This window comes from Apus apus, chromosome 22 (genome assembly GCF_020740795.1).
Source record: "Apus apus isolate bApuApu2 chromosome 22, bApuApu2.pri.cur, whole genome shotgun sequence".
Taxonomy (NCBI): Eukaryota; Metazoa; Chordata; class Aves; order Apodiformes; family Apodidae; genus Apus; species Apus apus.
In genome coordinates, this window is record NC_067303.1 from 4457420 (window position 1) to 4471987 (window position 14568).

The window sequence follows — 14568 nt, forward strand, 5'->3', positions numbered from 1 at the left end:
AAAAGAAAAAAAAAAAAAAAGCATGATTATACAAGGACATCTTTTATTCCAGTACATTCAAGACAAAAATAAAAGGAAACAATTCAAGAACAGGATGTACCTTCACTCAAGGCTTTACCTCCCCTGCCCCTCCTCTCCCTTGTCGTCTCTTTCCTTTTACAACCAGAAATTGCATAGAATTTTGTTTTTCAATCAGAAAATTAAACTCGTCAATGGAAACCCCACGTCTGTACCAAGCAGAGGGTCAGCTACTGCTGTTGCTAGGGATGTAAATATTTACCTCACACCAGATCCTGGGCTGATGGTTTTTCCCCAAACGCTGTGTGGCGTCGTCACACGGGCTGTAAAAGCCACCCTCAAAGCTGAGGGTGCCACGTGGGTGAGGGACAAGAGGAGCTCATGAGCTCCAGACAGAACTCAGAGTCCCTTTTCTCAGGAGTGTGCAGAGCACGGGCCATGGATGCTTTGGAGAGTGTGACCATGGGCAGCAAATGCCACCTCCCTCAGCTGTCGGGAAAGGGCAGCCTTCCCCAGCACTCCCTGCTCTCACCTGCTCCCACCTCAGCTTCCTCAAAAGGCTCCCCCACCCACACCCCAAAAACAGAAAGGAAAAGAAAAACAACAGAAGAAAACCCCAGAACTAAACAAAAGACACAGAACCCCTGAAATTCCAGGCGTTTCAAGGCCTCTTTGAGTTCACTGTGTTCGTTGGTTGGTTTTTGGCTTTGTAATATATATATATATGTGTATGTATATATATATATATTTATATATATTTTAACAACTCCTTATGTGGACTCTCAGCAAATGCTGCTTCTCACTGGGAGCGTGTCCTGTCCTTCCCTCAGTCCACCTGCCACACTCTGAAAAGGAAGTAGAGTTCAGCACCTGGAACCCGGTGCCTTGGAGACTAGGTCCTGACCTACCCAAAAATAAACCCAAACCAAACAAATGACTCCTCCCTTCCCATCCCTCACCCACGTCAAATAAAAAAAGATCCCCCACCCACCCCACCCTTTGAGAGCATCCCCCAGTAAGTCTACGTGACGGGGAGATGGGGCCAGCATCCTCTCTCCTGTGGTGGTGAGGTCCCAAAGAGAACCACTCTCGCCCCTGGGTGGGCGGTATCTGCTCCACCAGTTGCCCACCACAGCCCTCCTTCTTGCCTGGGGAGCCACTTGGTGGCACGGAGACCACTGCTGGGTCCGGGCCAGCTGGAGGAGCTCGCTCCTGCTGCTCCAGGTGCTGGGGAGCCCCGTGTCCTCTGGGACACTGGAACCAAAGCTGTCCCTCTGGCCAGGCCAGCTTCTCAGCCCCCAGGGCCACCTCGCTCTGGAGAAGCTGGGTTAACTGCTTTTGATTTATATAAAAAAATAAAATCAAACCAAAACAAAAAAAAAACGAGTTGACGTTGCACAAGTCCGTGTTCTGTAAAATGGAACAGGACCCTCTCGGCCCACCCCAGCTCCCCCCCCTTTGGCCCCAGCGTTACTCGGGCTCGCTGCTGTTGGTGGTCTTCTCCCAATCCAAGCTCTCCTCGCTCTGGGCAGGCGAGCCCGTCGCCGGTCGCGCCCGGAGCCCCTGGAACCTGCGGCACTCGGGGCACACGCGGATGTGCGTGCACCCCCGGGCAACCAGGGCAGCTTCTTGGGCCAGTCTTTGTGCCAGGGGGTCTGGTTCTCCCCCCCCCGCACAGCTTCCCGTTGCTGAGCGTGGCTGTGCTGCGGGCTCGGCGCTCCTCCGGGGGGACGGGGCGAGTCCGAATCGCTCCCCCTCGCCTCCGACGGGGCTGGAAACTGTCCTGGCAGAGAATGATGCTGCGCAGCTCTGTCACCATTTCCTGGCACACCGACACCTAGAAGGCACACCCGAGACGTACTGCTCACCTCAGCTGCCAGCACAGCAGCCCCGCAGCTGCTCTGGATCCTGATGCCAAAGCCTTACGGACTCGGGCGCTCAGCTGGCCGCTGGATTTCCCAGCCAGTGCCTGGATATCCGTGCTTGATTTAGCACAACGGATTCTCCCTCTTGCCAGAGACACCCCTGTGTTCTGGATCCCCAGATCAACACACAGAATCACAGAGGGGTGGGGGGTTGGAAGGGACCTCTGGAGATCATCTAGTCCAACCCCCCTGCCAGAGCAGGATCCCCTAGAGCAGATCCCACAGGAACACGTCCAGGCTTGGAATGTCCCCAGGGATGGAGACTCCACAGCCTCCCTGGGCAGCCTGTCCCAGGCCTCTGGTACCCTCAGAGTCCAGAAGGATTTTCTCACATCCAGGTCCAACCTCCTGTGCTCCAGTTTGTGCCCATTGCCCCTTGTCCTGTCCCTGGACACCCCTGAGCAGAGTCTGGCCCATCCTCCTGACACCCCCTGGAGATATTGACCAGCACTGATCAGATCCCCCCTCAGTCTCCCCAGAGCTATGGCAGGAAGAAATCCTCAGGTGCTCCCATCCCCAGGAAAGGCACCTGGACGTTGTACACATCCTTCAGCCCTTGGAACATCCCTACAGGCTCAATCTTGGCAGGAATGCATGAGGAGCTTGTGCACTTTAGACCCTAGCCAAGGCACTCAGCCTTCTCCTGCCTTTCAGGTCTCGTTTCTAGGAACTCCCACCTCAGTGTGTTATTTGCTCCAGGGGAGCACCTCACTGATAGCAATAAACACACATCCCCTCAGGACACTTTTAGGTCCTACCTCTGACTGTTCAGAGTGACGAAGGCTCCACAAAAACTCCAGCATGGCCATAAAAATCGCTACGATTAAGCCACAGATGAGAACCACAAAGATTCCACCAATATTCTCCATTCCCAGGCCTAAAAGAAAGCAGAAGAGACAATGCTGTGGAGGGGCAGACACGACATAAACTTCAAGCATCACTGCCCAGACATCTCAACCCCTTTAAACTCCGGGTTGGTTGGCATGGCATGTCCCCAGTCAGGGACCAAAAGGACGTAGCACTGTCCTATTAATGGCTCTGATAGCAAACTGAGTGACTTGCAATAACTGCCCGATCGAAGAAGTGTCCTCAGAAATGATGATTTTGCAGATAAACTGCAAGTCCATTGGGAGGGAGTACAAAGCAATTTGTGGACACACCGAAAACAGGAAGGGGGAAAAAAAAAAATAATGTCATAAATTAGAGATCAATGGGGCACATTAATCCCTGCAAATTATTCACCCAGCTCAGGCTTTGAACTCTGCGAAGGGAGATGAGCAATCTACTTAAAGAAGCTGAGATGAAGGAGACAAGAAGGGGCTTTGAAGGAAGCTGGCACCAAGCAAAGCTCCTTTGATTGCATTTCAAAACGCTGGTGAGAAATGATTAGAGCTGCTTGTGTTGCAGCAGCAAGGAGAGGGTCCAAACAACACCAGGACCCAACAGTGCTTCACACTATATGGTGACCAAACGGGGTCCCTGCCACCCAGGGGCACCTGGCTGTGGGTTGGGTGCTCTCTGCCCAGCAACCTCTGGCCCATGAGATGGAAACAGCCTCTTCCGTGGGGTGGTTTAGCTCACCTCCCTTGGACAACTTGCTGACAAGGGGATGATTGCATCTCTACTGGTCACAGGAGCCATTCAGCCACCCTGGGGCAAACACCAGACATGGGGACAGCTTCACCTTGGGAGGGACTAAATGCCACCCAGGGCAGATGCCAGCCCTGTCCTCCACAGCCTGGACCCCTGAGAGGATTGATTACTAAAAAGCATGTGGTGCTTTGCAGGGAGGTGACTATATGAGGCCATTACTCAACAAGAACATCTATAAAAATCTTCCTCTCCCCTCTGTAACATTAAATCAAAGTGCGAGAATCAATGATTTATTGACTTAATCTCTGCTTGGCTTTTAGACATAAAATCTCACCAAAATCCTTGTAAATTGCTGACCTGTTTTGTTCTGAAACTTAGGAGGTCACATTTCTCCCTCCTCCTCGTCATCCTTTTGGCACTGGCTCAGCAGCAATCTAGTGACTCTGTAAATCAGCCCTTTGCAGAGATGTTTTCCACTGCTGGGCAGAAAACATAGCCCATAATCACAGTTTAGACCCAAGATTAAGGCCATCTTCTCCTCCCAGCAGCTCTCAATTTTGAATTTAGGGCCAGTACCTCACTCTACATTGTTCAACCTGGGTGCCACCCCAGACACCCATTCCCAAGCTCATCCAAGAGGGGTTTCCTTCCTCCATATACACATCCCAGCAGGCTACAGCCTTCTTGATTTCCCCAAATGAGGAAGTGAAGCACAACAGAGGGCACAAAACAGCAGAAACATTTGTCCAGGGTCACAGGGTGCTCTGGGTAGAGCCAGAAACAAGCCAGGAACCTGCTTCCCATCCAGCCCAGTTCACAAAGAGCACAGACACACACCTACACCTGCTCCAGTGCCAGGAAAACAGAAGAGCTACCATGGACTAAGCTTTTCTCTCTGCCTCTGTGCTCAGGAAGGTCAGAAGACTGTCCTTTCAACTGGGGGACCTGCTGGCCTCCCAGAAAACACCTGCTGAGGACAGGGGTGACTGCCAAAACTAAAAAATGCAGGAACTGCCTAAGCTGGCAACTGCTCTCACGCTGGGACATCAGCCTAATGTGGTAGCTTTGATGGCAATTTGCATAGCATTACCCAAAAGAATTTGCTCCTCAGTTTACAGATGTACTAATAAAGTCCTTGTGTCCCTTCCCCTTGGTTGTTTAAAAGGCTCTTTCACTTGGAGCCATTAACCAGTGGGCCTGTGGTGGGAATCCATCTCCCTTGAAGGAACTCAGCCTTTGGGTCTGATCCCTTTAGCCATCCATTTTCCCATGTAATGCTGCAGACATTCATTAGAAGCTAATTTACCCTCCATATGCCTCCAATATTTGTCATTTGCTTGTTCCTGCTCTCGTTGCCCCAGGCAAAAACACACAGCATGAGGCACAGCAGAGCAGTTTGGCTTTCTCCTTGAATTGCAAAGGAAGGAAACTCGGGTCAGAAGAAGGGGAAACAACAAATTCCTGGGCAGATCAACCTGGCAGGTCTCATGTGCAGATGGACCTTCGTCCTTGCACTGCTGGCAAGGGTGCTTCTGCTGCCTGGTCCCTTCTGCAGGCTATGGGAGAGCAGCACGTCTTACCCTTGGCTCTGTGGTCCTCCTCTTTGGGACACTTGCCTCCTTCCCACCACTTCCTCTTCAGGATCTCCAGGCGGTTGTTCTCCTGCAGCTGCAGGATGGCCAGGTCAAACTCGTCACGGAACACGGAGCCTGCAAGGCCAAGAGGGACGTGGTAAAGGGACCACCCCAACCTGCCTGGCCACCCCATCATCCCCACCACCAACTAGAAACACTCATCTCTGAAGGGTTTGGAAGGGACTTCAGTCCGTGTGAGCTCTTGAAACCTGCAGCCTCCCTGCTGGGGCTGTCAACTGTTAACATCCCTTGCAGCTGGTAACTTCTCCTGTCCACCAAGACCCACACAGGCCATTGAAAGAGGCCCATGACAAGGGGAAGCTTTGGCTTCAGGGGCAGGGTCTGAACAGGCAGTTCAGCACCACCCCCCTGCTCCTCCAGAGCACTGAGCTCCCTCTCCTCTCATCTGCCTCCAGCTTCAACCTTGCTCTAACACTCCTTCCCTCCGACCGGTGCAACAGCAAGTTCAGCCTGCAGGGTGGTGCAGGAGGGTCTCTCCTGTGCTCAGAAACGAGCTCTGCTGCAGTCCTGCTGATGTCTCCAACCAGAGATCCCCAAGAAGGGCCGTGGGAAAGACCACGCTTCCCCTGGTAACTCTGCACTATTGTCCCAGCCAGCAGCTCTCTGCTCTTCTTATCTGCTACAGTTTCACTGTTTAACAAGACAATGTCAGAACAAATTCAGCCCTGAAAGTGAGGATTTGTACTCACGATCAGGTTACTGTGACTTTACAAGCTTATGCATGTCAGCTGAACTAGAGGGACTGTTTGTGTGACAGTTCTTATGCAAGTCACCTTAACTGTGTACTGCTGAGTGCAGGTGCTTAAAGGTCAGGAACAAGCTTTCCCAAAAGATCAGTCGATTGCTTGGAATAACAACTACTACATCCTTTTTCTGTGCTGCCCTGGGAGATGATGTTCTCCTGCCAGCTCTCAGATTTGAAAGACAAAACCCCTGCATTTGTTAAACCTGATTATTAGCTGATATCACCACTGAAGCGCTCAGTTCTCTGTCCTGGACTTTTAAGAGCCATCAGGTCTTAAGACACTTGTCCTAGAAGCTAGACAGCATTCCTTTCACAGCACTTTGGAGATAAAACCTAAAGGGGGCCTACAGGAAAGGTGGGGAGAGACTGTTCACTAGAGAGGGTGGTGATAGGACAAGGGGTAGTGGTTCTAAACTGGACGAGGGGAGATTTAGGTTAGATATTAGGCAGAAATTCTCCACCATGAGGGTAGGAAGGCACTGGCCCAGGTTGCCCAGGGAGGTTGTGGCTGCCCCATCCCTGGAGGTGCTGAAGGGCAGGTTGGATGGGGCTTGGAGCAGACTGGTCTAGTGGGAGGTGTCCCTGCCCATGCAGGGGGTTGGAACCTGATGATCTTTAAGGTCCCTTCCAACCCAACCCATTCTATGGTTCTATAAAACAAGGGGCACAACACAATTCAAAAGCAGGGGTTCAAAAGGGAAACAGCCAGCAAAGAGCACGTATGCAGAAAAGAAGCAGCAAGTTTGAAACATCTTTCACATGAATTATTTCGAGAGCCACAGTCACGTGTCACAGGGCTCTGGACCAGAGCAGGGTCTCATCCATCTGGCTCTGAGCCCCTCGGGCCGTTTCCAACCTGCTCGATTTTCCTCCCGAGATCAAAAGCCAAAACAAAACGACGACCCTGGGCAGGGGGCTGTGAAACGTGAGGCTGGCTCTAGAGCTGGTTCAGCCTTTCAGGAACGCTGGGCTCCTCTGCAGGACAGCTGAGAAGGACTAGAATTGGTCTTCACTGCCTACCGACGGGCATGCCAATCCCGTAGCCCTTGGTGTCCAGAAGGCCCCCGACCTGCGTGAGGTTGCAATTGCGCTGCCGATAATACTCGTTCATGGTGGACTCCAGCAGGAAGGCGTAGTTGGAGTTCAGCACCCGAGCTATCCCTTCCTCTGTGCTCTTCACAAAGACACTGGGCTGCTTGGAGTACATGTAGTTCCACATCCGCTGGTAGGTCTGGTAGCGGGAGTTCTGCAGGAGGAAGGAGGCAAGGGAGCCTAAGGTGGGAGCATCACGCCCTGGCCCCCAGAATTAGGCATCACTTTGAAAAGGGCACAACAGGGAAAAGGAGTCGCAGCAGATTTGGTGCCAGAGGCAGAAAGGATTTGGATGCCTAACTTCCAGTTATTCCAAGTGGGAGTTCTGCAGGAGAAAGAAGGCAAGGACATTATGAAGAAGTTCTGGAGTGTGAGGGTGGGGAGACCCTGGCCCAGGTTGCCCAGGGAAGCTGTGGCTGCCCCATCCCTGGCAGTGTTGAAGGGCAGGTTGGATGGGGCTTGGAGCAACCTGGGCTGGTGGGAGGTGTCCCTGTCCATTCATGGAGGCTGTATCTAGATGATCTTTCAGGTCCCTTCCAACCCAAACCAGTCGGTGATTCTATGAAAATGGAGCATCTTCCTGTAGCGTAACCCCCCAAATTAGAGCTCACAATGAAAAGGTCACAACAGGGAAAGCAGTCAAAGCAGATTTGGTGCCAGAATCATAACAGATTCAGATGCCTAACCTCCATTTATTCCAATGAGATTTAGAGGCCCAAATATCTGGGTGAATTTGAGACTTTGTTGGCAAAGCTGGGCATGAAATGCATACCTAATGCCAATAGGTTCCAGCAAAGCTCTTTGCATAAATTCAATTACAGAAAAATACAGTTTCTGTAACAGTGTATCAAACACACACACACAAGCCAGAAGAAAAAGCTGATTGAAGCCACCGACCGCTCCCTGCACAGCTCACAGCCTGTTGTCTGTCACTGTAACCTTGTGCTGTTCACCAGCACCATCACCAGACACCAGCACCCTGAGGAAGGCCCTGGCCTTCTGACCACACTCTGGTCTCCATCAGGAGCTCCTGAACCTGCCTCTTTCCCCTCACCCTGGCGTTCCTGCAGCACATGGGATCCCTTCCTCATCTCCCTGCCTGGTCACTGCAGCAGGGAGGTGATGTGCTGCCAGGCTCTCCTGCCACCCCACTTCCAAAGGCTCCTTTTCTGTGGCTGGCAGGGAATCTGTGCCCTCTGAGCAGCTCTGTCCTCTGGGTGCAGTCACCTGGGCAAGGCACAGACAAACAGGGTGTGTGTTTGCTCCTGATTTCTTGCACGTTCAAACCTCAGCCCTGGGTGCTGGTGTCAGGGGAAGCTGCTGCCAGGATAAGACCAAGAGCTCTAGCAGTGGAGCCAGGAGCCGAGGGGTGGTGACAACAGCCCCAGCCATGCCTGCTCAATCCATCCCTGCCATTGACCCACCATCCTTACACCAGAGGCAAACAGATCCCAGCACAGTTTAGACCTACAAACGGGACCAAAGCACCTTCTACCAGTTTCTTCTCTGATACCAGCGACTCCAGCACCCACCAGGGTTTTAAACTTGAAAGCCTCCCTGAAAGGAACCCAGTGCCTTGCACACAACCACCTCAGTCACTTGGGCTCTGCTCAGCTCATTTTAGATGTAACATTCTGCTTAAAAGCAGCTTTTTGCCAAACCCCTGAAGAGTGCAAAGTTTGGATAAAAAGCTCCGGCTGGCTCGGGAGATTTCCCAATTCAGTTCAGACTCAGAGAGGGAGGAGAGAAAAATAAAAGTGAGAAAAGCTTCCTCTCCTCTTGAAATTTCAACAAGTAATAAATAAATAATCCTCACGCACCTCATTGTACATTCAGAACACTGCAGAAAAGAGTCACTCACTTCTTTCCCTTCTGAATAGAGCAGGAAAGACAAAAAATTAAACTGGGCTAAATGTTGTGCAGGAGTTTGCATCCACTTGACTTAGCTTGTTTTCACTGACCACATGCAGCCTTTGGCACTTTCACAGATGCTGCAGCCTGCCTGGGCTGTGCTGATGTTGCTCTGCTTACCCAACCTGAGGGACTCTCATGTGAAAGCTCAGATCACACCAAAAAAGCAGAGAGACCAGCAGAAATCTGAGTGCAAATGCTCATCTGCTGCAGACCCACCTGGTGACACTCCCAGTGTGAAGTTGCTGACCCCGGTCAGCATCTTTAGGTCTTGAATTTTTTAGTGTGAGGGTGGTGAGAGCCTGGCCCAGGTTGCCCAGGGAAGCTGTGGCTGCCCCATCCCTGGGGGTGTTGAAGGGCAGGTTGGATGGGGCTTGGAGCAGCCTGGGCTGGTGGGAGGTGTCCCTGCCCGTGCAGGGGGTTGGATCTGGATGGTCTTGAAGGTCCCTTCCAACCCAAACCATTCTATGATTCCGTTCATCCAGCACCCCAAGAGCATGCCAGCTGCTGTGTTACACAACCCTGCCTTCCCTGTCCTCTGCCATGCTTCCCCACCATCCATCCCACCATCACCCACTCTGGATATAGCCCGGTCCCGTGCAACCCAGCAGTCAGAGGTCTCTCCCCTCCGTGCCAGAAACTGGAACGGAACAGGGTGACATCCAAATCTGATCAAAGGGTGCCCCCATGCCCCAGTTAGCAAAAGCATGGGGTTTACTTGGAAGAAGGTCATGCTGGAGCCACCATGGATGGTGCCATACTCGATGGCTGTCTGGTCAGCCAGGTCATCTACAGACTCGATGGGGACATCCATGCGCTGCACCGTGAGGAAGGCTGCCAGGTTGGCTGTGTAGGAGGAGATGATGATCAAGGTGAACGCCCACCTAGGGAGAGGGGAAGCAAAGACAGGGACCTGAGATCTCCACATGGCCTGCATCTGGTTGCTGCCCCCCAGGACAGACCCCCAGAGAAGCCTTCCTGAAGAGGAGGGCTGAGCTCCTTACCACACTCCACTGACACAGCGTGTGGATAGTGCCTGGGGGGCAATGGTGGAGCCTTGTTGCATGAATCCCCCAACTGGAAACCACAGGCTGTTGCCCAGGGAGTACTGGTTGACCAGGAGATTGCATCTGCCTTGAGAGCAGGGGTGGGGGCTGTACCACTCGTATGGTGTCAGCCTAGAATGACAAGAAACAGGCAGCTGAGGTAATTCACTGGGAAATGGGGAGCTTTGGAGAAAAGCAGCAAAAAAACCCACCCAAAAACACAACCAAAAAATAAACCCAAAAAGAAAACCTGTGAAGCCCTAACTCTCCCAGAGGCAGATTTTTCTAAGGAGGAAACTCTTTGCTGTCAATTGATGCCCAGGGCTCAGAGCTGTGTGAGATGCTTGCTCCAAGACCCAGCAGCCAGAGGCTTTTCTTGTAAAGATTTGCAAAAGTTTTGAGAGGCTCTGCTGAAAATCCAGCTGTGGGGAGGCTGGAGCTCTGTGTGCAAACTGTTCATACCATGGACAACCACAGCAACAATTCCAGGTGTGCTACAGACTGGATGTGAAGTCGAAATTAAACATAATTGGCTTTTCCCCTGCTGGAGGATGATGCCCAGCAACAGGAGCTTCAAAAGTCCCGTGAGACCTGACTGCTTGACACCATCAAGAAAAATAACTGGACATGTGCAAACGGTTGCTCTGAGAAGGTCTGGTTGCAGGTGTAGGTGCTGGGTGTAGTTTGAAACCAAGTGCTGGTGTTTCAGAGCGTCACAGACTTTCAGCACTCACAGGGACAGGACAGAGGTGGGAATCTGGAATAGCTGACAGCATCTCACTCCAGTGACTGCAGCCCAGCTCCTTGTTTTTGCTTTGTCCCACCCTCAGTTCCCTGGTTGCTAAGGAGTCTTCTATTCCCTCTGCTGCAGGTCATTATATTGCTAACAGTTAATAAAGCTGGTGTCTGGGAGGGTCATTTTGGGGGTGCTGCCAATATCCCCAGGGCTCTGCGGGTTGAACCAAAATGAGGTGTTTTGTTTCCTTTCTGCACCTCCTGCCTCACTGTGAGGCTGGTGAGGCACACAGGTCACTTCTTAAAGGCTTTCTCTGGTTAGATCAAGCACCAGCAGTCAAAAATACTGCTCTGGGAGAGCCTTCTGCAATTCACAGAGTGAAAAATCTCCTTGCTCCTGAGCAAGGCAGAGAGCAGCATCCAAGCCTCCATCTCCAGCAGCCATGGAAATATCACCTTTTTGGAGGATCATGTTTAAAACATGAAGAGGGGGCTAAAGGGGCATCCAATCTCACATCTGCAGAGAGCACCAGCCTGCATTATTCAATGGTTCCTTCAGAACTAGGTTTCTGAAGCTCCAATGGTATTCCAAGAAGCTATTAAAGCCCTGTCAGGATGGCAACCTCAGCCATGCTCAGGGACTGAGCGACAGCACAGGGAGAAGGGGGTATGAGGAGTGTCCCCAAACAGTCTTCAGCCCCAAGCAGATCTTTGGTACACACACTGCCAGGACACAGTCCAGCTGCCTCTGGAAAGGCCCATCTATGCCACCAAGCATAAGTGGTTTGTTAGGAGGTCAGGGCAACCAGCAATGGAGCACGAGCCCTGGGCCTCAGCACGAGACAAGCTGCAGAGAAGCACACAGGAAGGTAATTTAAGGCTGATTTAAATTAGTCATAGGGAAAAGGAGCTGAGAGCTGTCAAGTGAGGCCCTGTCCATCAATCAAAAGGCTGTTGAAAGATATTAATGAACTTTCTTCTTTTGCACGCACTGGGTTTTACAGGGCCAGAGGAGCCAAGCACCACGACAGGAATTCGTGTCGATATCTCTGAAGGTATTTGCGGGCACCTCCCAGCCTCCCCACTCCTGTTGTAGTTAAGTGGTTGGTTTGTCTGATCAAGCATCTCATCTCGGGGTTCTGGGGAGATGTTAGAGCACCTTCCAGTGCCTGAAGGGGCTCCAGGAAAGCTGGGGAGGGGCTTGGGACAAGGGCAGGGAGGGAGAGGACAAGGGGGAAGGGATTAAAAGTGGAAGAGGGAGATTGAGGTGAGACATGAGGAGGGAATTCTGGAGTGTGAGGGTGGTGAGACCCTGGCCCAGGTTGCCCAGGGAAGCTGTGGCTGCCCCATCCCTGGCAGTGTTGAAGGGCAGGTTGGATGGGGCTTGGAGCAGCCTGGGCTGGTGGGAGGTGTCCCTGCCCGTGCAGGGGGTTGGAACTGGATGATCTTTCAGGTCCCTTCCAACCCAAACCGTTCCATGACTGTATGATCTATGGGGAGCAGCACCACCTGCAGCACCAGCCCTACTCCCAGACCTCCTCTTGACCTTCCCACGCAGCTCCTGGCACTGGTGCCCACTGCTGTGCCCGCTCTCCCCAGCCAGCCAGGCTGCTCCTGCCGCAGCATCTCCAGGCTCCTCAGCCACACTTCTGCGCGGGCACGGGGGGGGACAAGGGGACATCCCCAAAGGCCCTGCCCGCTCTGAGCTCGTGGCCGGGGGGATGTCCCCGTGTCCCTCCCGCCACGGGTCGGGCAGCGGGACGCTAGATGGCACCGCGAGGAAGGGAAACGCTCCGGCGGTGACATTACCGAGCCACCAAGAAGAGGACGCAGCTGACAGCCAGGTAGGCGAGCAGCATGAAGAGCCAGACGCCGGGAGAAAAGGGATCCAGGAAGGAGAAGTAGCCCGGTTTGCGGCCCTGGAAGGGAAAGAAAAACCGTGTCTGAGCCGCCTGGTACTTCCACCAATGAAACAGCCTGTTGTGCGAAGGGCAGCGAGAGCCTCGCCTGCCCCGCTGCTGGCACGGGGTGGGAGCAGCAGCAAACAGGGGGTGTGGGGGTTTGCAAAAGCCTTGCAGGGCAAGGAGGTGAGCCTGAACACAACCAAAACGCCCAAGTTGCAGCATCTCCCCCGTGGGATTCATCTCCCAAGCCTAATTCTTCTCCACACCTCAACCCCTTCTGTTCCTCCAGGCAAAGAAAGAGGTGAATTGGTAGAGCAAGGGAGACAATCCCTGGGCTGTGCCCTGCCCAGGGCAGGGTGCACTGCACCCCTCACCTGAAGGGCCTCCCAAGGAGATTGTCCCCATCTGGACCCCCATGTCCAGCCCAGCAGGCAGCACAACCCCCCTGATGGGCAGGAGGGGGTTCAGAGCTGGGTGGGATCCTTTGCACAAAGCAGAACAAGGGGAAAACATTATTTTTTGTGCAGAAAAAAAAAAAAAAAGAGAGACCTTTGCAATATTTCTGGTTTCCCTTCCTCAGCCTTGAAACATTTCTTCTCTACTAAACTCAATGAAATTACTTTTATCTCAGGGAACAGGGTGTATTTTTATCACTGGGATGCGTCAGAATTTCCTGTTTTTTTTCTCAGCAAACCACCTTTCCTTGAAAAGTAAGGCCTCCTGCTATGAAAAAAAAACAGGTTCATCTTCTCTCTAAAGTGCTGTAAATTTTCACAAGGACACTGCCACCATGGAAATCTTGTCAAACTCAGCAAAGGAGGATTAATTTCTAGGAGAAGTATCTCCAAAGATGAACACCCTCCATTTTGGTGACCCTGCTTCTCCCACCACCAGCGACTCTGCACGACCAGTTCCCCTGCAGCACAACATCTCCATGGTGGGGGCTCCAGGAAAGCTGGGGAGGGACTTGGGACAAGGGCAGGGAGGGAGAGGACAAGGGGGAAGGGATGAAAACTGGAAGAGGGAGATTGAGGTGAGACATGAGGAGGGAATTCTGGAGTGTGAGGGTGGTGAGAGCCTGGCCCAGGTTGCCCAGGGAAGCTGTGGCTGCCCCATCCCTGGCAGTGTTGAAGGGCAGGTTGGATGGGGCTTGGAGCAAATTGGGCTGGTGGGAGGTGTCCCTGCCCATGCAGGGGGTTGGATCTAGGTGATCTTTCAGTTCCCTTCCAACCCAAACCATTTTGTGATTCTATGATTTTAAAGCTGTGCTTAATCCAAAGAGAGTGAATAATTTTCTGTTTTCACAGAAGTCCCCAGGAAGCAGAGCTGCTTCTTTTTTCCCTTCCCCAGACTCAGCAGCACTTTAAATTCTTTCTCCATTAAAAACCCACTGTTTTACTATTCTAGTATTCCTAATCTTATGCAAACTATGAATTTCACGAGGTCTCGGTAGTTCTTCTGAAGACTAAGTTGCTGCTAGAAAAGGCAATAGTTGTTGCAGAAAAATCTTCTTCTACTAAAAATATCTGGGATACTGTGATATTCTAAGTTTCCGTTGCCAGATTGGACCACAACATCTCAGAAACCTTCTTCAGCCAACTCTGCCCTGCATGAGGTAAAGAACCACCACACTGTAACATCCTGTCCCTGTATCCTCAAGGACAAGATGAGATGAGGATCTAAATTAACATTTTTAGAGAATCTGGCTTGTTAAACCTCCTAAGAAAGAGAAAGACAAAAGTCCCTCCCCAGCTTTCCTGGAGCCCCTTCAGGCACTGGAAGGTGCTCTAAGGTCTCCCTGGAGCTTTTTCTTCTCCAGGCTCAACACCCCAACTCTCCCAGCCTGTCTCCAGAGCAGAGCTGCTCCAGCCCTCCCATCATCTCTGTGGCCCGAATGAAATGAGGCAATGGGAACCTGCAAAGTTGAAGGTGAAGGGCACTGTC

The 14568-nt window shown here is 52.2% G+C and overlaps 1 protein-coding gene across 1 annotated transcript in view; it reads right to left on the reverse strand.

Moving 5' to 3' along the window:
* Positions 1 to 1479: 1479 nt before the first annotated feature.
* Positions 1480 to 14568, reverse strand: part of GRIK4 (glutamate ionotropic receptor kainate type subunit 4) — a 191517-nt gene continuing 178428 nt past the window's right edge. The window contains 8 exon segments of the mRNA XM_051638644.1: positions 1480 to 1689; positions 1691 to 1855; positions 2702 to 2820; positions 5117 to 5245; positions 6957 to 7182; positions 9658 to 9823; positions 9944 to 10117; positions 12530 to 12639. Of these exon segments, the coding sequence (XP_051494604.1) occupies positions 1489 to 1689; positions 1691 to 1855; positions 2702 to 2820; positions 5117 to 5245; positions 6957 to 7182; positions 9658 to 9823; positions 9944 to 10117; positions 12530 to 12639 (1290 nt within the window). The 3' untranslated portion in view covers positions 1480 to 1488.